At 38.6% G+C, this 23958-nt stretch overlaps 2 protein-coding genes across 11 annotated transcripts in view; both read right to left on the bottom strand.

Moving 5' to 3' along the window:
• The window catches only part of Erich1 (glutamate-rich 1), a gene marked incomplete at its 5' end in the record, with an annotated part of 52793804 nt that overhangs the window by 38458759 nt on the left and 14311087 nt on the right, over positions 1–23958 (bottom strand).
• Wdr17 (WD repeat domain 17) overlaps positions 1–23958 on the bottom strand; it is a 120611-nt gene that overhangs the window by 32861 nt on the left and 63792 nt on the right. For all 11 annotated transcript variants that reach the window (NM_001447115.1, XM_087588874.1, XM_087588881.1 and 8 more), the window contains 8 exon segments: positions 12924–13079; positions 14120–14245; positions 14549–14679; positions 14766–14915; positions 16222–16424; positions 18197–18361; positions 21011–21097; positions 22929–23011. In NM_001447115.1, coding sequence (NP_001434044.1) covers positions 12924–13079; positions 14120–14245; positions 14549–14679; positions 14766–14915; positions 16222–16424; positions 18197–18361; positions 21011–21097; positions 22929–23011 — 1101 coding nt within the window.

The following is a 23958-nucleotide window of genomic DNA, read 5'->3' as shown; positions in this document are numbered from 1 at the left end:
TCACTCAGGATGATATTTTCCAGTTCCATCCATTTGCCTATGAATTTCATAAAGTCATTGTTTTTGATAGCTGACTAGTATTCCATTGTGTAGATGTACCACATTTTCTGTATCCATTCCTCTGTTGAAGGGCATCTGGGTTCTTTCCAGTTTCTGGCTATTATAAATAAGGCTGCGATGAACATAGTGGAGCACGTGTCTCTTTTATATGTTGAGGCATCTTTTGGGTATATGCCCAAGAGAGGTATAGCTGGATCCTCAGGCAGTTCAATGTCCAATTTTCTGAGGAACCTCCAGACTGATTTCCAGAATGGTTTTACCAGTCTGCAATCCCACCAACAATGGAGGAGTGTTCCTCTTTCTCCACATCCTCGCCAGCATCTGCTGTCACCTGAGTTTTTGATCTTAGCCATTCTCACTGGTGTGAGGTGAAATCTCAGGGTTGTTTTGATTTGCATTTCCCTTATGACTAAAGATGTTGAACATTTCTTTAGGTGTTTCTCAGCCATTCGGCATTCCTCAGCTGTGAATTCTTTGTTTAGCTCTGAACCCCATTTTTTAATAGGGTTATTTGTTTCCCTGCGGTCTAACTTCTTGAGTTCTTTGTATATTTTGGATATAAGGCCTCTATCTGTTGTAGGATTGGTAAAGATCTTTTCCCAATCTGTTGGTTGCCGTTTTGTCCTAACCACAGTGTCCTTTGCCTTACAGAAGCTTTGCAGTTTTAGGAGATCCCATTTGTCGATTCTTGATCTTAGAGCATAAGCCATTGGTGTTTTGTTCAGGAAATTTTTTCCAGTGCCCATGTGTTCCAGATGCTTCCCTAGTTTTTCTTCTATTAGTTTGAGTGTGTCTGGTTTGATGTGGAGGTCCTTGATCCACTTGGACTTAAGCTTTGTACAGGGTGATAAGCATGGATCGATCTGCATTCTTCTACATGTTGCCCTCCAGTTGAACCAGCACCATTTGCTGAAAATGCTATCTTTTTTCCATTGGATGGTTTTGGCTCCTTTGTCAAAAATCAAGTGACCATAGGTGTGTGGGTTCATTTCTGGGTCTTCAATTCTATTCCATTGGTCTATCTGTCTGTCTCTGTACCAATACCATGCAGTTTTTTATCACTATTGCTCTGTAATACTGCTTGAGTTCAGGGATAGTGATTCCCCCTGAAGTCCTTTTATTGTTGAGGATAGCTTTAGCTATCCTGGGTTTTTTGTTATACCAGATGAATTTGCAAATTGTTCTGTCTAACTCTTTGAAGAATTGGATTGGTATTTTGATGGGGATTGCATTGAATCTGTAGATTGCTTTTGGTAAAATGGCCATTTTTACTATATTAATCCTGGCAATCCATGAGCATGGGAGATCTTTCCATCTTCTGAGGTCTTCTTCAATTTCTTTCCTCAGTGTCTTGAAGTTCTTATTGTACAGATCTTTTACTTGCTTGGTTAAAGTCACACCGAGGTACTTTATATTATTTGGGTCTATTATGAAGGGTGTCGTTTCCCTAATTTCTTTCTCGGCTTGTTTCTCTTTTGTATAGAGGAAGGCAACTGATTTATTTGAGTTAATTTTATACCCAGCCACTTTGCTGAAGTTGTTTATCAGCTTTAGTATTTCTCTGGTGGAACTTTTGGGATCACTTAGATATACTATCATGTCATCTGCAAATAGTGATATTTTGACCTCTTCTTTTCCAATCTGTATCCCCTTGATCTCCTTTTGTTGTCTGATTGCTCTGGCTAGAACTTCAAGAACTATATTGAATGAGTAGGGAGAGAGTGGGCAGCCTTGTCTAGTCCCTGATTTTAGTGGGATTGCTTCAAGTTTCTCTCCATTTAGTTTAATGTTAGCAACTGGTTTGCTGTATATGGCTTTTACTATGTTTAGGTATGGGCCTTGAATTCCTATTCTTTCCAGGACTTTTATCATGAAGGTGTGTTGAATTTTGTCAAATGCTTTCTCAGCATCTAATGAAATGATCATGTGGTTCTGTTCTTTCAGTTTGTTTATATAATGGATCACGTTGATGGTTTTCCGTATATTAAACCATCCCTGCATGCCTGGGATGAAGCCTACTTGATCATGGTGGATGATTGTTTTGATGTGCTCTTGAATTCGGTTTGCCAGAACTTTATTGAGTATTTTTGCGTCGATATTCATAAGGGAAATTGGTCTGAAGTTCTCTTTCTTTGTTGTGTCTTTGTGTGGTTTAGGTATAAGAGTAATTGTGGCTTTGTAGAAGGAATTCGGTAGTGCTCCATCTGTTTCAATTTTGTGGAATAGTTTGGATAATATTGGTATGAGGTCTTCTATGAAGGTTTGATAGAATTCTGCACTAAACCCGTCTGGACCTGGGCTCTTTTTGGTTGGGAGACCTTTAATGACTGCTTCTATTTCCTTAGGAGTTATGGGGTTGTTTAACTGGTTTATCTGTTCCTGATTTAACTTCGATACCTGGTATCTGTCTAGGAAATTGTCCATTTCCTGAAGATTTTCAAATTTTGTTGAATATAGATTTTTATAGTAAGATCTGATGATTTTTTGAATTTCCTCTGAATCTGTAGTTATGTCTCCCTTTTCATTTCTGATTTTGTTAATTTGGACGCACTCTCTGTGTCCTCTCGTTAGTCTGGCTAAGGGTTTATCTATCTTGTTGATTTTCTCAAAGAACCAACTTTTGGTTCTGTTGATTCTTTCTATGGTCCTTTTTGTTTCTACTTGGTTGATTTCAGCTCTGAGTTTGATTATTTCCTGCCTTCTACTCCTCCTGGGTGTATTTGCTTCTTTTTGTTCTAGAGCTTTGAGGTGTGCTGTCAAGCTGCTGACATATGCTCTTTCCTGTTTCTTTCTGCAGGCACTCAGCGCTATGAGTTTTCCTCTTAGCACAGCTTTCATTGTGTCCCATAAGTTTGGGTATGTTGTATCTTCATTTTCATTAAATTCTAAAAAGTTTTTAATTTCTTTCTTTATTTCTTCCTTGACCAGGTTATCATTGAGTAGAGCATTGTTCAATTCCCACGTATATGTGGGCATTCTTCCCTTATTGTTATTGAAGACCAGTTTTAGGCCGTGGTGGTCCGATAGCACGCATGGGATTATTTCTATCTTTCTGTACCTGTTGAGGCCCGTTTTTTGACCAATTATATGGTCAATTTTGGAGAAAGTACCATGAGGAACTGAGAAGAAGGTATATCCTTTTGCTTTAGGATAGAATGTTCTATAAATATCCGTTAAGTCCATTTGGCTCATGACTTCTCTTAGTCTGTCGACATCACTGTTTAATTTCTGTTTCCATGATCTGTCCATTGATGAGAGTGGGGTGTTGAAATCTCCCCCTATTATTGTGTGAGGTGCAATGTGTGTTTTGAGCTTTAGTAAGGTTTCTTTTACGTATGTAGGTGCGCTTGTATTTGGGGCATAGATATTTAGGATTGAGAGTTCATCTTGGTGGATTTTTCCTTTGATGAATATGAAGTGTCCTTCCTTATCTTTTTTGATGACTTTTAGTTGGAAATTGATTTTATTTGATATTAGAATGGCTACTCCAGCTTGCTTCTTCTGACCATTTGCTTGGAAAGTTGTTTTCCTGCCTTTCACTCTGAGGTAGTGTCTGTCTTTGTCTCTGAGGTGTGTTTCCTGTAGGCAGCAGAATGCAGGGTCCTCGTTGCGTATCCAGTTTGTTAATCTATGTCTTTTTATTGGGGAGTTGAGGCCATTGATATTGAGAGATATTAAGGAATAGTGATTATTGTTTCCCTTTATATTCATATTTGGATGTGAGGTTATGTTAGTGTGCTTTCAGTCTCTTTGTTTTGTTGCCAAGACGATTAGTTTCTTGCTTCTTCTAGGGTATAGCTTGCCTCCTTATGTTGGGCTTTACCATTTATTATCCTTTGTAGTGCTGGATTTGTAGAAAGATATTGTGTACATTTGGTTTTGTCATGGAATATCTTGGTTTCTCCATCAATGTTAATTGAGAGTTTTGCTGGATACAGTAACCTGGGCTGGCATTTGTGTTCTCTTAGGGTCTGTATGACATCAGTCCAGGATCTTCTGGCCTTCATAGTTTCTGGCGAGAAGTCAGATGTGATTCTGATAGGTCTCCCTTTATATGTTACTTGACATTTTTCCCTTACTGCTTTTAATATTCTTTCTTTATTTTGTGCGTTTGGTGTTTTGACAATTATGTGACGGGTGGTGTTTCTTTTCTGGTCCAATCTATTTGGAGTTCTGTAGGCTTCTTGTATGTCTATGGGTATCTCTTTTTTTAGGTTAGGGAAGTTTTCTTCTATGATTTTGTTGAAGATATTTACTGGTCCTTTGAGCTGGGAGTCTTCACTCTCTTCTATACCTATTATCCTTAGGTTTGATCTTCTCATTGAGTCCTGGATTTCCTGTATGTTTTGGGCCAGTAGCTTTTTCGACTTTACATTATCTTTGACAGTTGAGTCAATGATTTCTATGGAATCTTCTGCTCCTGAGATTCTCTCTTCCATCTCTTATATTCTGTTGGTGAAGCTTGTATCTACAGCTCCTTGTCTCTTCTTTTGGTTTTCTATATCCAGGGTTGTTTCCATGTGTTCTTTCTTGATTGCTTCTATTTCCATTTTTAATTCCTTCAACTGTTTGATTGTGTTATCCTGGAATTCTTTCAGGGATTTTTGTGTCTCCTCTCTATGGGCTTCTACTTGTTTATTTATGTTTTCCTGGAATTCTTTAAGGGATTTTTGTGTCTCCTCTCTATGGGCTTCTACTTGTTTATTTATGTTTTCCTGGAATTCTTTCAGGGATTTTTGCGATTCTTTCAGGCATTTTTGCGATTCCTCTCTGTAGGCTTCTACTTGTTCTCTAAGGGAGTTCTTCATGTCTTTCTTGAAGTCCTCCAGCATCATGATCAAAAATGATTTTGAAACTAGATCTTGCTTTTCTGGTGTGTTTGGATATTCCATGTTTGTTTTGATGGGAGAATTGGGCTCCGATGGTGCCATGTAGTCTTGGTTTCTGTTGCTTGGGTTCCTGCGCTTGCCTCTCGCCATCAGATTATCTCTAGTGTTACTTTGTTCTGCTATTTCTGACAGTGGCTAGACTGTCCTATAAGCCTGTGTGTCAGGAGTGCTGTAGACCTGTTTTCCTCTCTTTCAGTCAGTTATGGGGACAGAGTGTTCTGCTTTCAGGCGTGTAGTTTTTCCTCTCTACAGGTCTTCAGCTGTTCCTGTGGGCCTGTGTCTTGAGTTCACCAGGCAGCTTTCTTGCAGCAGAAAATTTGGTCTTACCTGTGGTCCTGAGGCTCAAGTTCGCTCGTGGGGTGCTGCCCACGGGCTCTCTGCAGCGGCAGCAACCAGGAAGACCTGTGCCGCCCCTTCCGGGAGCTTCAGTGCACCAGGGTTCCAGATGGTCTTTGGCTTTTTCCTTTGGCGTCCGAGATGTGTGTGCAGGGAGCAGTCTCTTCTGGATTCCCAGGCTTGTCTGCCTCTCTGAAGGTTTAGCTCTCCCTCCCACGGGATTTGGGTGCAGAGAACTGTTTATCCGGTCTGTTTCTTTCAGGTTCTGGCGGTGTCTCAGGCAGGGGTCCTGCTGATCCTGGGCCCTCCCCCACGGGAGCCCAGAGGCCTTATACAGTTTCCTCTTTGGCCAGGGATGTGGGCAGGGGTGAGCAGTGTTAGTGGTCTCTTCTGCTCTGCAGCCTCAGGAGTGCCCACCTGACCAGGCGGTTGGGTCTCTCTCTCAACGGGTCTGGGAGCAGAGAGTGCTGCGGGCTGGGATCCGCGGGTGTGGGACTTCCGGTAAACACAGATCATGCCAGGTCCTAGAGAAATTCTGCTTCCGTGTGTCCCAAGCTCACCAGGCAGCTTTCTTGCAGCAGAAAATTTGGTCTTACCTGTGGTTTGAGGCTCAGGTTCGCTCGTGGGGTGCTGCCCATGGGCTCTCTGCAGTGGCAGCAACCAGGAAGACCTGTGCCGCCCCTTCCGGGAGCTTCAGTGCACCAGGGTTCCAGATGGTCTTTGGCTTTTTCCTCTGGCGTCCGAGATGTGTGTGCAGGGAGCAGTCTCTTCTGGTTTCCCAGGCTTGTCTGCCTCTCTGAAGGTTTAGCTCTCCCTCCCATGGGATTTGGGTGCAGAGAACTGTTTATCCGGTCTGTTTCTTTCAGGTTCCGGCAGTGACATCTTTCGATCTTCTGAGATCTTCTTCAATTTCTTTCTTCAGAGGCTTGAAGTTCATATCATACAGATCTTTCACTTGCTTGGTTAAAGTCACACCAAGGTATTTTATAATATTTGGGACTATTATGAAGTGTGTCATTTCCCTAATTTCTTTCTCAGTTTTGTTTTTCTTTTGTGTAGAGGAAGGCTACTGATTTATTTGAGTTAATTTTATACCCAGCCACTTTACTGAAGGTGTTTAACAGGATTACTAGTTCTCTGGTGGAACTTTTGGGATCACTTAAATATACAATAATATTGTCTGCAAATACTGATAGTTTGACTTCTTCATTTCCAATCTGTATCCCTTTGATCTTCTTTTGTTGTTTGATTGCTCTGGCTAGGACTTAGAGAATTATATTGAAGAAGGAGTGAGATAGTGGGTACCTTGTCTAGTCCCTGATTTTATTGGGATTACTTCAAGTTTCTCTCCATTTAGTTTAATGTTAGCTACTCGTTTGCTGTATATGGCTTTTACTATGTTTAGGTATGGGCCTTGAATTCCTGTTATTTCCAAGAGTTTTATCATGAAGGGGTGTTGAATTTTGTCAACTGCTTTCTCAGCATCTAATGAAATGATCATGTGGTTTTGTTCTTTCAGTTTGTTAATACAGTGGAATACGTTGATGGTTTTCTCCATATTAAGCCATCCCTGCATCCCTGGAATGAAGCCTAGTTGATCATGATGGATGACTGTTTTGATGTGCTCTTGGATTCAGTTTGCCAGAATTTTATTGAGTATCTTTGTGTCGATATTCATAAGGGAACTTGGTCTGAAGTTCTCTTTCTTTGTTGGGTCTTTGTGTGGTTTAGGTATAAGAGTAATTGTGGCTTCATAGAAGGAATTCGGTAGCACTCCATGTGTTTCAATTTTGTGGAATAGTTTGGATAGTATTGTTATGTGGTCTTCTATGAAGGTCTGATATAATTCTGCACTGAACCCATCTGGACCTGTGCTCTTTTTGGTTGGGAGACTTTTAATGACTGCTTCTATTTCTTTAGGAGTTATGGGGTTGTTTAAAGGATTGATTTGTTTCTGTTTTAACTTCAGTACCTGGTAGCTTTCTAGGAAATTGTCCATTTCCTCCAGATTCTCAATTTTTGTTGAATATAAGGTTTTGTAGTAGGATCTGATCATTTTTTGAATTTCCTCTGACTCTGTTGTTATGTCTCTCTTTTCATTTCTGATTTTGTTAATTTTGGACACTCTCTGTGTCCTCTGGTTAGTCTGGCTAAGGGTTTATCTATCTTGTTGATTATCTCAAAGAACTAGCTTTTGGTTCTGTTGATTCTCTGTATAATCCTTTTTGTTTCTAGTTGGTTGATTTCAGCTCTGAGTTTGATTATTTCCGTCCTTCTACTCCTCCTGGGTCTGTTTGCTCCTTTTTGTTCTAGAGCTTTTAGGTGTGCTGTCAAGCTGCTGATATATGCTCTCTCCTGTTTCTTTTTGCAGGCACTCAGAGCTATGAGTTTTCCGCTTAGAACAGCCTTCATTGTGTTCCATAAGTTTGGGTACATTGTACCTTCATTTTCATTAAATTCTAAGAAGTCTTTAATTTATTTCTTTATTTCTTCCTTGACCAGGTTATCATTGAGTAGAGCATTGTTCAACTTCCATGTATATGTGGACATTCTTTCCTTATTGTTATTGAAGACCAGCTTTAGCCCGTGATGGTCTGATCAGACGCTTGGGATTATTTCTATCTTTCTGTATCTTTTGAGGCCTGTTTTATGACTGAATATATGGTCAGTTTTGGAGAAAGTACCATGAGGTGGTGAGAAGAAGGTAGATCCTTTTGTTTTAGGATAGAATGTTCTATAAATACCTGTTAAATCCATTTGGTTCATGACTTTGCTTAGTCTGTCTATGTCTGTTTAATTTCTGTTTCCATGATCTGTCCATTGATGAGAGTGGGGTGTTGAAATCTCCTCCTATTATTGTGTGAGGTGCAATGTGTTCTTTGAGGTTTAGTAAGGTTTCTTTTATGTATGTAGGTGCCCGTGTGTTTGGAACATAGATATTTAGGATTGAGAGTTCATCTTAGTGGATTTTTCCTTTGATGAATATGAAGTGTCCTTCCATATCTTTTTTGATGACTTTTCGTTGAAAATTGATTTTATTTGATATTAGAATGTCTACTTCAGCTTGCTTCTTCAGACCATTTGCTTGGAAAGTTGTTTTCCAGCCTTTTACTGAGGTAGTATCTGTCTTTGTATCTGAGGCATGTTTCCTGTACGCAGCAAAATGTTGGGTCCTCATTGCGTATCCAGTTTTTTAATCTGTGTTTTTTTATTGGGGAATTGAATCCATTGATGTTGCAAGATATTAAGGAATAGCGATTGTTGCTTCCTGTTATATTCGTGTTTGGATGTGAGATTATGTTTGTGTGCTTTTCTCCTCTTTGTTTTTTTGCAAAACAATTAGTTTCTTGCTTTTTCTAGTGTGTATCTTGCCTCTTTGTGTTGGGTTTTACCATTTATTATCCTTTGTAGGGCTGGGTTTGTAGAAAGATATTTTGTACATTTGGTCTTGTCGTGGAATATCTTGGTTTCTCCATCTATGTTAATTGAGAGTTTTGCTGGATACAGTAACCTGGGCTGGCATTTGTGTTCTCTTATGGTCTATTTCACATCTGTCCAGGATCTTCTGGCTTTCATAGTCTCTGGTGAGAAGTCTGGTGTAATTCTGATAGGTCTGCCTTTATATGTTACTTGACCTTTTCCCCTTACTGCTTTTGATACTCTCTCTTTGTTTTGTGCATTTGGTGTTTTGACTATTATGTGATGGGAGGAGTTTCTTTTATGGTCCAATCTATTTGGAGTTCTGTAGGCTTCTTGTATGTTTTTTGAGCATCTCTTTCTTTAGGTTAGGGAAGTTTTCTTCTATGATTTTGTTGAAGATATTCACTGGTTCTTTGTTTTGGGAGTCTTCACTCTCTTCTATACCTATTATCCTTGGGTTCGATCTTTTCATTGTGTCCTGGATTTCCTGTATGTTTTGTGCCATTAGCTTTTTCCATTTTCCATTATCTTTGACACTTTCTTTATTGCTTCTATTTCCATTTTTAATTCCTTCACCTGTTTGATTGTGTTTTCCTGTAATTCTTTCAGGGATTTCTGCATTTCCTCTCTATAGGCTTCTGCTTGTTTATTTGTATTTTCCTGCTTTTCTCTAAGAGATGTCTTTATGTCTTTCTGGAAGTCCTCCATCAGCATGATCAAATGTGATTTTAAATCTAGATCTTGCTTTTCTGGTGTGTTTGGATATTCAGTGTTTGCTCTCTTGGGAGAACTGGGCTCTGATGATGCCATGTAGTCTTGGTTTCTGTTCTTTGGGTTCCTGTGCTTGCCTCTTGCCATCACGTTGTCTTTGGTGTTACCTTGTTCTACTATTTCTGACAGTGGTTAGACAATCCTATACGCCTGTGTGTCATGAGTGCTGTACACCTGTTTTCTTGTTCTCTTTCAGGCAGTTATAGGAATAGAGTGTTCTGTTTTCAGGTGTGTAGTCGTTCCTGTCTACTGGTCTTCAGGTGTTCCTGTGGGCATGTGTCCTGAGTCCACCAGGCAGGTCAGTTGGAGTAGATAAGTTGGTCTTACCTGTGGTCTCGGTCTTGGAGTCACTCCTCAGACCTGGGTTTCAGCTCTCCGTGAGGGCTGTAACCAGAAGGTCCTGCCCTGCCTTTGCTCGGGACCCTGTACACAGGGGGCCCAGATGGTGCTAGGCATTTTCCTCTAGAGTCAGAAATGTGGGCAGAGAGTAGTCTCCTCTGGCTTCCCAGGCGTGTCTGCTCTCCCTCCCACGGGATTTGGGTGCAGGGAGCTGTTTGACCAGGTCCCTTCAGATCCGGGTGGAGTCTGGACCATAGCGTTGAGTGCCCCTATCTTCCTGTTCCCAGAGGTCCTATACAGTTTCCTTTTGGGCCAGGGATGTGGGCAAGGGTGGGCAGTACTGGAGATCTCTCCTGCCATGCAGTCTCAGGAGTGCCCATCTGTCTGGGCAATGGGCTCTCTCCCCCATGGGGTTTGGGAGCAGTGAGCTGTTGGCAATATGTTTTTATTTTAAGAAAAGGTTTTTATGGTAGGGGGAATGAAAGAATAAAAGTTAAAATGTAGATGAATTTTGAATTCACTAAGCTGTTTGAATTTAAAAAAAAAAGAAACTTGTAAGTTCAAAGGTCAAACACTTCCTTAATCCTTTAGTATTAAGCTACTGTAGTGGAACTTGTAAGTGGTGATGTCAAGGAGTTATAAGCACTAAGAGTGCTGAAGAATTCAGGAATTCCAGGAATCATCAATCCCCTCAGAACATGCACAGCAGAACAACCAAACAGCTTCATAAATAGATTCCCACCTGAGAACATGTTAAGTGAATTTAAGATTACATAAACTCAAATAGAAGCAAACCTCCATGAAGAATTACACCATTCTCCCCAAATTTACTGACCCATTTGTCACCCTGACTTTTAAGACTCTGTTGAAAATTTAAAATTTAATCAAATTATCACTATGTGATGAGTAAAGATTTTAGTACGTTGAATACTTTTAAGTACCTTTTAATAATCCAGGATATTTTATTATTTTGGGTCAATCTGCAATTCATTGTTTAACTATAAGTAAATCAAGAGTTATAAAATGGTGGGTTATAGCTATACCACTCCTGGGCAAATACCCCCCAAAAAATCCTCCAAAGTATAACAAGGACACATGCTCCACTATGTTCATAGCAGTCTCATTTATAATAGCCAGAAACTGGAAAGAACCCAGATGTCCCTCAACAGAGGAGTAGATACAAAAAATGTAGTACATCTACACAATGGATTACTACTCAGCTATCAAAAAGAATGACTTCATAAAATTCATAGGCAAATGGATGGAACTAGAAAATATCTTTCTGAGTGAGGTAACCCAAACACAGAAAAACACATGTGGCATGCACTCACTGATAAGTGGATATTAGCCCAAAAGCTCAGATTACCCAAGATACAATCTACAGACCACATGAAGCTCAAGAAGAAAGAAGATCAAAATGTGATGCTTTAGCCCTTCTTAGAAGAGTGAACAAAAATACTCATAGGAGGAAATATGGAGGCAAAGTGTGGAGCAGAGACTGAAGGAAAGGCCCTCCAGAGACTGTCCCACCCGGTGATCCATCCTATATACAGCCACCAAACCCAGACAATATTGCTGATACCAAGAAGTGTTTGCTGACAGGAGCCTGATACAGCAGTCACCTGAGAGGCTCTGACAGAGCCTGACACATACAGAGGCAGATGCTCGCAGCCAACCATTGAACTGAGAACAGGGTCCTCGTTGGAAGAGTTAGAGAAAGGACTAAAGGAGCTGAAGGGGTTTGCAACCCCATAAGAACAACAACAATATCAACCAAGCAGGCTCCCTAGAACTCCCAGGGACTAAAACACCATCCCAAGTGTACACAGGGATGGATCTATGGCTCCAGCCGCATTTGTAGCAGAGGATGAACTTGTTGGACATCAATGAGAGGATAAACCCTTAGTCCTGTCAGGGCTCCATGCCCCAGTGTAGAGGAATGTCAGGGTGGGGATACCTCCCAGGATGGAGTGGGTGGGTGGGTGAGGAAGCACCCTCATAGAAGCAGGGGGAGATAGTAAATTTCTGGAAAGGAAACTGGGAAAGAGCATATTTGAAATGTAAATAAAAAAATCCAATAAAAGAAAAAGAAAAAACTGGTTTAAATTTTATTTTGATATACTCTGAGCAACTGCATGTTTAATTTTTACTAATATTATTTATGCCTTTCTCTGTTTTTGATAGAAATTTATGGATCTATGTACGCGAGTGTAGGCCATGTGACCGTGGGTGTCTACAGAAGCCAGAAGAAGGTGTCAGATCCTCTGGAGTTGGAGGTATGGGTGGTTCTGAGCATGATATAACCAAACTCTAGGACTCTGGGAGAGAATCAAGCACTCCAAACCATCGAGCCCCCTCCAGGTCCCATATATGTGTTCATAATACCAGATTGTGTAGTAAAAATGTTAATAACCTAGAGGTTCTTAAAAAGTGATAAAGTTTTGTTTTCATGCCACCTTACCATTAATTTTGTTGTGATAGAGAGGTAATCTGTCCTGATCTAAAATATATCTTTGAAAAAAGAATTTAAAGGCTAATGAACTGTTATAACCAGGTGACCAATTCCCTGGTCCAAGAATATAAGCCCCCACTGTCTCCATATTTCATTACAGTCAGTACCCTCCTGTCAAAGGGAGGCTATTTTCTAAATTTTATATATACACATCACTCTAAGCTTTTGTGAAATCTGTGCTTGTTGCTTTAGACTTCTTTATAAATTATGAAAGTCTCTGCCATGCGGTTAAATAAATCTAGTGAGAAGTGGAGGAGATCCTGCCCTGAGCATATCAGCCAACACACATACATTCAAGATCTTGGCAGCAATTTTCCAATTTCAGCAAAAATGAGAATGTGCAGGATGGCTAATTAGAGCAGGCATGCCTGGGTGAACTGCACATTCAAGTTTGATTTGTAGGTCATAGGTGTTCCTAAGTGGGGCTGATGTTCTTAGCCTGGACACCCTGCTAGACTGTGGTATACATACATCTGACATGAGCTTGGTAAAGAAGGAATTCTATATGGCAAAGTTAACTTCTATATGAATTAGTCATTCCCCTAATATGTGGGGTGCTGTGTAGACACATTACTTTTCAATGAATATCACGCTACCTCTCCAAGTTCGACCATGAGTTCACAGTATCTCTGAATTTGTCCTAATCTCAGGTGGATCTCAGCAGCTTCCTTCAGTTTATTCTCCTTAGTAGGTGCACCAATACCACCACCAAATTTAGACATCTTGATTGTCGTTAGTTCTTGGGCTTCTGACTGAAAAAATTATAAGTACATGAATGAGTAGAAAATCAGATATTGTTAAAGCATGTACTATTGGAAGTTAAATGTTTGAATGTGATATATATATATATATATATATATATATATATATATGATTTACTTATTTGGAATACAGTATTCTACATGCATGTATGCTGCACACCAGAAGAGGGCACCAGATTCCATTTTAGATGGTCATGAGCCATCATGTTATTGCTGGGAATTGAACTCAGGTCTTATGGAAGACCTGCCATTGCTCTTAACCTCTGAGACATCTCTCCATCCTCCATCCTCTGAATATGATACTTTTATCTGTAGGATATGATAGTTGTTGCAATATTTTGATCAGTTCTCAGAAGCACCGTGAAAGAGGTCTGCCTCAGTGTCCTAAAATATATAACATATATTTGAGAAAAAGAATAGAAGTCCCTTTCTTACTGTCCTTACCCTTTCTTAGTGTAGGTGAGTTAGAATTCCAGAGGCCAAAGGTGCTGGGACACAACTGGTTGGACATATAAAAATACTCTCCAATCTCTGATATTGTAAAGGTGCTTCTAAAATAATTATCAGGCATTTCATTTATGACGTAAGAATTTTTGTTTTATGAAGGTAATCATCAAATCTTATTCCTAGCATGATTTTTTTTTTGCTGTCTGAACCATTTATATTTCATTAAAATATATAAACTGTTGCTTTTTTATTTTTAGCTCCCAGGGCAGATTTTGTTGTTAATGAAGTATATTCTCTCAGACATGAGGTAAATAAAAGTCACAAGAGTCCATAGGCTATAATCACCTGAGGTCACAGGGTAGAGATAAACTTTTCATGGAGTCCGAATTCAACTTGCGGACTCATGGAATTCAATCTCTATGACCCATGACCACCTCAACCTCTTCTTAAATAATTCACATTTTCAGTATAGGTCTTACTATTTTATCTTTTCAGTGTTTTTTTCAGCCCAACAGCAATTTTACCTTAATAGTTAAAAATGAAAATTTTTCTTTGAGTATACCACACAAGCGCGCTTCACTTACTGTTCTAAATTTGATGAGGTGTTTCAAATGCATCATTCCTTTGTAGTAGTTCTGAGGAAGCAAGCTGTCATCTTGCCCTTTAATAACAGCCACCAAATTCCACAAATTGTCACTGCCACCTGGAGACTGGAAGCAGGTACAGAATAACCAGAACCAATGGCACAGAAAAGAAATCCTCCCAGTATTTCATCCCTTCAGAGGTATTATGCCACACAGTTCTCTAAATTATCAAATAACAGCAAACTAAATATGCATTCTCCTTTTTTTTCTGGTTTTAGATTTGCTCTCTGATATTGTACAGATAATGTTAAAATTCATGGGCTGAGCCGGGATGGTGAGTGTGAACAGGGTACAGTGCAAAGACAGCAGTTCTGCCGACTCATGTTCGCTAATGAGACAGTGTCCACTTATAATTCCTATAATACTTACCGATAAGCATTCTGAAAACAATCTTAGTTTTTTCACTCGAGGGTTGCACGTTAGTTTTTCTACTTCTTGTTTAATGTCTTTTGATGCTTTCCCGCACAGTAGTGGAGGAGAGGCTTGTTCTATCGCGTTATCTGAGGGAAAGACACAAATCACTGAGGATGTTTACTTAGAAAATGGTATTTAAAGATAGGATCAAGTGCATGTACATATTAAATACCGGTGTTCCCGATAATTTCTTCCCAAGGTCTGTCTGCCAGAATGTTTATTTGTAAAGGGGTGATTAAAGGTATTAATGACCAGAGTCTCACTGTAGAATCTCGGGAGCAGGATGCCATCGTGAAGGGACGACTTGGATGGCAAGTTAAACCTGATGGGGAAAAAGAAGGGCTGTTTAAACAAAAGCAAACCTAGGAAACAATTTTTTTCAAACAAATTATGCACTTTTTTAAATTAAACTATGCCAAAATTGAAGTTAGGAAGGAATATGAGTAATGCATAAGCTCTCTCAGCCAAATTTCTACTTGTATCTCATTAATTCAAGAAGGTAATACATTGCTTACAATATGTTGTAAATACAGTTAGAAATGTATGATTATGAGAAAACAAAATTTCATTTTGTCAGGCAGTAAAATATACTGTAACTCCATTAGGGATCATGAAATCTATGAATTAGCAGATGAATAAATGAAACATATATGCACAAATATGTATATCCACATATACATAACGTGAAACCCTCAGATGTAAAAGCTAAGATTGTTTTCAGAATGCTTATCAGTAAGTATATGTGTGTGTGTGTGTGTATGTATAAATTTATGTGTACTATAGCGTTCCACCCACCAATACTCCTTACTTCTTAGACTCAGATGTATTCTTATGTAATTATTGCTTTTTATGTGTGTACATATGTGTGCGTTTGTATACACACGTAACCTACTGATCCTATTTAGTGTTGCCTGTATATACATGTGTTTAGGGCTAACCACGAGAGATTGGATGACTGACTCATATCCATCTCTGGAAATTAAAAAACTGATTCTCTTCCTTTCAGCAGTCAGACTGCCTGCAGTCCTTCACTTAGGGGTAGGGCTACACAACCTCTGCTAGAAGGAAAACAATGGAAGGAAAGCATATAGTTGTGAATGCACAGCATTAGGTCCTTTTTATCCAGGACATGCCTATGTACTCCCAGCAAGGCTTAAGAGTAATAGAAAATATAACTACAACAAGGGTAATTTGCTTTCTATCACAAGCTTAAGTGAACTAACAATTGTTATATTCAAGAAACAAACATTGCTACCAATACACCCAAATAAGATAATGGTTAGATAAGTTATATCAGCATTATTGTAAATTTCATGATCTGGAGTAAGGGAACTGACAGGATCCAACCTGCACATGTACCTGCCACAAATACATGTGCACAGAAACTCAGCTCCTGCAGAATGAGCTCCACATGCTAATGAGCCTCATCCTCTGAATAATCCCTAATGTCTCTTTGGCTATGTTATGGTGATTCTATTAGGTTTGCAAAAGATAAACACGTGTTTATTCCATTGTGGAAAAAAATATTATTTCAAAATGAAATACCATAGCTAATTACTGCGTTGCTCAAAAAAAAAAAAAGGCATCATAACTACATCCAAATAACGAATGCATGGAAAAGAGTTTACCATACACATCTGCACCGTGATCATACACGGTGTCGAGGCAAACTCCTCCTCGGGTGTCCCACACTTTGATAGTGTAGTCCCAGCTTCCAGATATTAGTAGGTATGGGATCTCAGTGTTCCACATTAATCCCCTCACAGGCGCAGTGTGTCCATTAAGAATGCTGATGCAAGCATCTTGAGTATAGTCCCAGATTCGAACAGAGCTGAAAGACAATTTTATGTCTCAATTATAACTTATCCAAAATGTTAACATTGTCTCAATGGAACATATATATATTTTTAGCATGTTTAAAAGTATTTTTATGGAGCGGGAATATGACTCAGGGTTATTAAGAACAACAGCTTACTCTTCCGAAAGAGATGGATTCAGTTCCTAGCAACCACATGATGGCTCATAACCACTTGTACCTACCGCTCTATGTGATCTGACGCCCTCTCCTGGCCTCCTTGGGCGCCAAATGTGCTCACGGTGCCCAGATGGAAGCAGAACGCCCATGCACCCATACATGTAAAACAATACAATTTTTAAAAAGCGTTTCACATCTCATACATGCAGATTTTCTCCTTACAGCAGATATATGTTAGGGCTATCTATTCTCACGCACTTTTTCCTACTCTTACTGATAATTTATTACTGATAGGAAATATAGTGTTTCAGAAAATTTTAAATTTGTTTTTGGTCTTTTTTGTATCATTTTTATGCATTTGTTTTGGTTTTTATTTTGTTTCTAGTTTTGTTTTGAGAGATAGGAAAGAGAGAGAGAGTACATGAAGTTGGGAAGATAAAAAGGTAAGGAAGATATTGGAGGAGCCAGAGAAGGAAAATGATCAAAATATATTACATGAAAAATTTTAAATCAGAAAAAATAAAATGTTTCAGAATATGTGTGTGTGTGTGTGTGTGTGTGTGTGAGAGAGAGAGAGAGAGAGAGAGAGAGAGAGAGAGAGAGAGAGAGAGGGAGAGAAATGGTTTAATATGAACTGCTACATTGGTAAAGACTAACTAGAATATTGAGGACATGTTGCTTTAAGCGTGAAAGACAGATTTGGGATGTATAAATATCTATATTTATATTATTTATTTATATATTATATTTTTATATATTTATTATAAATACTATACTAATAGTGACTACCATGGGAATAATCAACTGAATTTAGTAAAGACACATGACTACATCATAAATCAGTAAAACGATGCTTTTAAAAATATATTTCAGACATTACATGATGATTCTATTTTTCATGCAGAATAAAATTTAGTATTAAAGTTTATGTGGAAAAATTGGAATAGTGTCATCAATAAAAGTATATTCAAGTTCATAGAGTAATTATACTGAAAGTCACATTTCCAATAATTTTTCCTAATTAATTGGGATTTAACCCAGAAGAGTGAAGGTGAAAATCTTCAGTTATTCAATAAAACTCTGACTTGTATTTGTGCAATGTAAAATTATTTTTGACATAACTTTAGGTTATCTTTAAATAGTGATAAACAAATTATATCAAAAATATAAACATACCATTTCAGAAACTCTTGCTAAGAGTAAAAAGTATAAAATTACTCTTGTTTCTAATATGTTTCACTTATGCCAAGATTTATAGTCAGTTTTCATGAGTACAAAATGTTTTCTACATCAAACACAAAAAAGTTATAAATTACTGTTTTATAAAATTTTTTCCGATCTTCTTTTACTTTAAAATAACTTTCTATGAACATTCTTGATAATAATGGAGAAACAACAATCTACCTTGAACAAAATAAACAAAAATAATTAAAATCAGGAATACAGTGGCAGTATAAACCAGATAGTATTTAGTCAGGCTTTAAAACTTATTTTGTCTTGCTATTAGTTGTCTAGGTGCTAAGCACTCATTTTATATCTCTCCATAAATAATTTGTTAATATTACATGTACAGTTCTGAGAAATAAGCTCATTCACTGAAGGACAGGAAGATTCGAATTCGAACATACCCATCATCAGAACCACTGCAGAGAACTCCTTCCCTCAGAGGAGACCACTTGACATGGAACACTCTGGCCGTGTGCCCGCTAAATACTTTCAAAGGCTGGTTAGAGCTGCTGGCTACATAAAAGACACGGACGTGTTTATCTTCACAGCCAGTGGCTATCATGTCTCTGAAATGCCACCAATGAGATGTTAAAATATGACCATCAAAGATTAATTACTACTAACAATTTTTAAAATATGTCACAATTCTAATTACTAGCTTGCTAGTTCAGGAAACTGATAGTCAATGTGCTTGGATGCCTTGGGAAAAGAAGGGCAAAGTTCATGTACTATACAAAAGACAACATATTTCTCCCCCTAAAAGGGCAGGCCTACTGACATGGTCCAAAATTGAGTCTAGTCTCATCTTCCGCTGCACTATAGATGGATCTCTGGCTGTTAGATAATATGTGGTGGTCCTTGGGAAATTGTCAAATGGTTTCCTCCCATCTTCCCCTCAATATCCATTTCCCTTGCATCTGATATACCTATTAGTACTCAGAGTGCATGCTGGCCTCCAGGCTCCTTCAGGTCCTATTCCAATGGAGGGTTGCACATTTCAAAGTCCACACTAGCCTTTCTCACCTCCTTCTCTATGTAAAACACCCAGACTGCTCCAGTTCACAGGCTTCCCTCCTCCTAGCCTCCTTGTAACTCATATAGTTTTACCACATCCCCACTTCCTTAGCCTTGGTCATATATAGTCTGATTCTTTTCTCTCTGCTGAGAACTGTTCCAGATGTCTCTGTATGTTCTCTCTCTGTCTCTTTGTCACTCTGTCTTTCTGTCTCTCTCAGTGTCTCTGTGTCGTTGTCCCTGTCCCCCCCTCTCTCTCCCCCCCCCTGTGTGTGTGTGTGTGTGTGTGTGTGTGTGTGTGTGTGTGTTTACTGTGTCCTTGTTCAGAGCTCATATGGTAGGCACAGACAGAAATCAGTTTGACAATACTAATCTGTAGGGCCTATAGTACTGGTAGAGCTTGGTATGGACAGATCTAGAAAGTGTTATATTAAGCCATGTAATCCAGGCTGGCTTAAATGGTCAATATGATGAGTATGAAAACTTGGAATGATATATAGTAGATATATGTGAGAAACTGGTAGACCATGAGGGAGGGAAGACAAGTTGGGGAGTCAGTAGGACAGATGTGACATGAAAGCAGGAGACTTCACCATTGGTTCTTCTATGATTTAATGATTGTCCTTTATGCTTAAAAAGAACTTCCATTTTTTATCCACAGTCCGTAGGAGAATATTCCTGGATTGGCACATAGGAATCATGTGCATAGACCTGTGCTTTCCTTTCGTCCTTTGTGCTGGAAGTAGGTGTTCTAGGGCCTCACATATGCTGAGCCTGCACCCTGCCTTTGAACCATATCTGCAGCCTGATCACAACGTAGCAAAGGTGACTGGAGGAAAGGATAATAAGGCATGTGACTTCTGAGAGGACTTTGAAAGAATTCAAAATCAACCATTAAATACCCAGGCACTGCATATTTGGAAGGGGCAGTCTTGGTTAAAGCTATTCAGAGAGAATACTAACCTCAGGGGATGAGGAATAGAGTCAGCTTGCATTGGACAAATGCTCTAAGCTGTTTAAAAAAAAAACTGCTTAGCTCTGCCCTGATATTTCCTGGTAGTGTGTGTGTACCTTCACAAGTGCTCGAATGTGTGATATGTATATGTGTGTGTGTGTGTGTGTGTGTGTGAGAGAGAGAGAGAGAGAGAGAGAGAGAGAGAGAGAGAGAGAGAGAGCGAGCGCTGTGGGGATGTGTGTATGACCCGAGTCTCTTGAAATATGATCCACCTTATGCCATGGTTGGGGATCCTTCCATTCTAATATAGCAGCGTCAGTCTGCTGAGCTTGAGTCTGCTTCTCTGCCTCACTTTTCTTATAAGTATAGCCAGTCTTAGTAGCTGACTAAATATGACAACTGTGAAATGACAGAGTGTGAAAAACAAAGCAAAACACTGAGACACTCTGCATGTCAGCTTTTGTTGTCAGTGATAGTTTTCAAGATAAGAATTTTTTTGTATATCACCTGGGTACATGCTAAAACCCTCTGTTCTCTACTGCAGCATACATACTGGGAGAAAGACAGGTTCTTTGTTTTGTATTGTTTGTTATTTGATTCAGAAAGTATGTTTTTAACATTTATTTATGTTTTTCTGCATTTAGTACAGGGAAGCATAAAGGAATTCATGTGGTTTTTGGCAACACCTAAAGAAAGCTTCATACTATACCTTATCTTTTAAATACAAACTACACAATTCTTTGAAGTTCAGTCAGTTGGAAGTCCAATTTTAGTGGAATTTTACTTGGATTTAATTTGAAATGAAAGCTGATTATTACAGGATAAGTAGTTCTCATACAAGCCTGTCTTTCAAATCCACCCACTGAACTTCTACATCTTGGGGAATTACGCAGTGCAGAGGCTATGGCACAAGCTGGGGGCGGGAGAAAGCCAATGTAGAACTGCTTAGATGCCTAGAAGAAAGTCAAAAAGGAAGGACATTTTGCTCCAGAGTTTCACATTGTATGGTTTTATTTCTTAGCAGTATGTTGTTCCCCCAGTGTATTATAAAATTATTTTGAGGGCAGCAAATCACTATTCTTCAGACTATAAATGGCCAAAACAACTGAGTAGTTATAAGGCTCCCCATTTGAGGGAAGTATCCAAGAATAGGTGAGGTCTATGGGAGTAGGTATAATTTTGTTGTTGTTTTGTTTTGTTTTTCACACTCTGAAGCATAATTATTACTGAGGAAATGAGAACTTACTTGTTGTTTTGGCTCCAATCACAGCCGAACACCGCAGCCGGGTGTTTGTACTTGTGTAGTAGTTTACCGTCAAGTGTTCGAATGATGCTAAAATTACATAAACGAGCAAAATCGTAACTGTAGGATTCAAAGGTTGATATTCGAAGATAAAAAGCCATTTCTGAAAATTGCACAGAACACTTAAAGAAAGAAAAGGTGCTTTAATCCTACCTAACTCAGAAGACAAAGAATTATACATATTTATGAGTTCAAGGACAGCCTTGCCTACAAAAAAGTACCAGAACAGCCAAGGTTACACAGAGAAACCTTGTAAAACACACACACACACACACACACACACACACACACACACACGCACGCACGCACGCACTCACATGTGCATGCACAGGGAAAAACAGAGAGGAGAGAGCTATATATAAATAATTCTCTCAACTATAAGTGTTCACATAATATGAATTAGATAATTAGATAACCCATTTAGATAAAATTAACTATGGTAACTGATTCAGAAGCTATTTTGTTGGAAAGATTTTTTAATTATAAAAAAGTATAGTTTCATGTACTTTTGGAGGTGATTTAATATATATAATATATACATTCATAAAGATTTTCAGCTTGATATTTAAGTGCTTAAAATTTATTTTGCTTGCTGATTCACAAACTTTGTTCAATGTTAGGACACCAAGATCAAAACATTTTCCTGGTGTATACTCAGAAATGCAACTTAAACTTGGAGATCCTTGATAGAGGAAAGTATCCCTTATAATTAGACGACAAGAAATGAAGCAATCTCTGACAACCTATCTTATTATTGCCACAATGCAAAGGGTATTGGTTCCTTAGGAATACAAGAAGCTGTTTCAGCACATTACATGTCCCAGGACTCTTTGGAAGGTGCTTTTAAGCCATACTAAGCTTATCAAAGCTTGCTAGGTGCTTGCATACTGGTGATGGCTGATGCTGATGAATGGAACTGAATAAGGCTCTCAATGTGTGGTGTAGTTAATTATGGATTACTTAATTTAGAAAATCTTAAGCACATTGTTTAGAGTTTAGTGTATACCAAGTACAAAATGACTCCTTAAGGAGGAAGGCCACTAATGGTGTTACTTCCAAAATGAGTTTTTGTTTACCTCTGTTCTGTTTCTTCCTGTCATTATAAAAGTGGGCATGGGAAAATTGAACTTTAAACAGCCAGATCTAATGAAGAAGACATGTTTCCCCATTCTTAAGGAACAACTCTCAACAACTTCATTCCTAATGTAGGCTAGCATTAGTTTAAAATAAAGTACTTATTTCTGTCTGGGGTCTTACTTGGAAATTCACTTTTGCCTGGGACTTGTGAGAATTAAGAAAGCATGCATATTGGAAGCACAGTGAAATTAATTGACATATTCCTATTTTCAACAGCTTTTATCCTTTTATACATAGTAGAATCTGAAAATCTGGGTGTCTATTTTATATTGTCTAGTGTCTTTTAAATTTTCTGGGAAATTGAGTTTCCATAAAGCAGTTCATTCTTTTCCTTTAGTATCCTCATTTAGAAGGCAATGAGTATTCAAGGCATGGCGGTGTACCCTTGTAAATCACAAACTTGACAGATGAAAGGAGGAAGATCAGGGGTTCAAGGTAGCATTAGCTACTTAGGGAACTGAAGGCCAACCTAAGCCTTAAAAGACTCTGCCTCAAACAAAACATGAAAACTGTCAAATTGTATTTGGTCCATTTTGTATGTTGAAATGCTTCTGTGTTACATTGCTCTTCAATAATGATATGTCACGCCAAAACGGCATGTGCCTACATGGGGATTTAAATAATATTTATAATGCACAGTAGTACAAACAAAACATACAACTGAGATGATCAAATATGTCATTTCTAGAAAGGTTAACTTCACACTATCAGATATAGCACTTACCAAAAACCATCACCACTGCAGGTTGCTATTCGTTTAGAATCTTTATGACTCCAGGCAATATAGAATATCCCATTTTTTCCATGCTTAAAAAATATAAAACAGTTCACAATAAAATTATTTATTTTAAAATTTACTTATTTCTAAGAATCATTTTTATTAGTAACTTATTCTAGATGATACTAATATAGCTATGCCAATGGCAGAAATTTGAATATGTCCATGCATATACACATCATTAATTTTTATTTGTGTGTGATGGGATGTATGTATGGTCATGTGTGTGCATGTGTGTGAATACAGAGTGTACCTGCCTTGGTGTGTATGTGGAGTTCAGAGGACAACCTCAATTATCAGTCCTTGGCCCCCACATTTTTTTAAAACAAGATTTTGTTTTATTTTTCTAACTGTATCTATCACACTATGTGATCCAAACTATAGGGCTTTGATTTCTGGTCAGAATAATGGGATATGAATATCTCTGACCCTGGGTGGGTATATGATATTGTATGTAAGCTGCTCAAAAGATCCAAAGATGACTAACTCAGAGGCTTTCTGGGAAAGGACAGAGACATACTGCTACTTTGTGCCTTAGGATATAATGTAAGTGGACCAGTTGATCATCCATACAGGAAAGTGCTCTTTAGGAATGCTATCTGTTCTAGTAACTTTAAGAAAGCCTCCTTAAATAGGTAAGTTGACACAGAAGTCCCTCTGGTCACGGTCAATTCTCATGCCACAAGAACATTTTTCTCTACAGTGCTGCCTTATAAGGGTACTTGCTTATACAAACCTACCATATCCTTATGTTTGTCACATGCTTGATATGGCTTCTTTGAACTCTTTCAACAGCAGTTACAAAGATCTCCAGGAAGCTTACGGAAGGCCATGGTGAGGGTCTAGTTACATTGTGACCTATAGGTTTGTCTTATTGTCCTATATGCCTCTCCAATAAACCTCAGAAATACTCTATAACTTCATTAAAAAATGCTGAGAATCGCTTAAACAATGGCACTTCAAAAACCACCAAATC

The sequence above is a fragment of the Rattus norvegicus genome, chromosome 16, assembly GCF_021556685.1.
Source record: "Rattus norvegicus strain SHRSP/BbbUtx chromosome 16, alternate assembly SHRSP_T2T, whole genome shotgun sequence".
Classification (NCBI taxonomy): domain Eukaryota; kingdom Metazoa; phylum Chordata; class Mammalia; order Rodentia; family Muridae; genus Rattus; species Rattus norvegicus.
The sequence above is the reverse complement of the archived record's forward strand: the minus strand, read 5'-3'. Positions and strand labels throughout refer to the sequence as shown.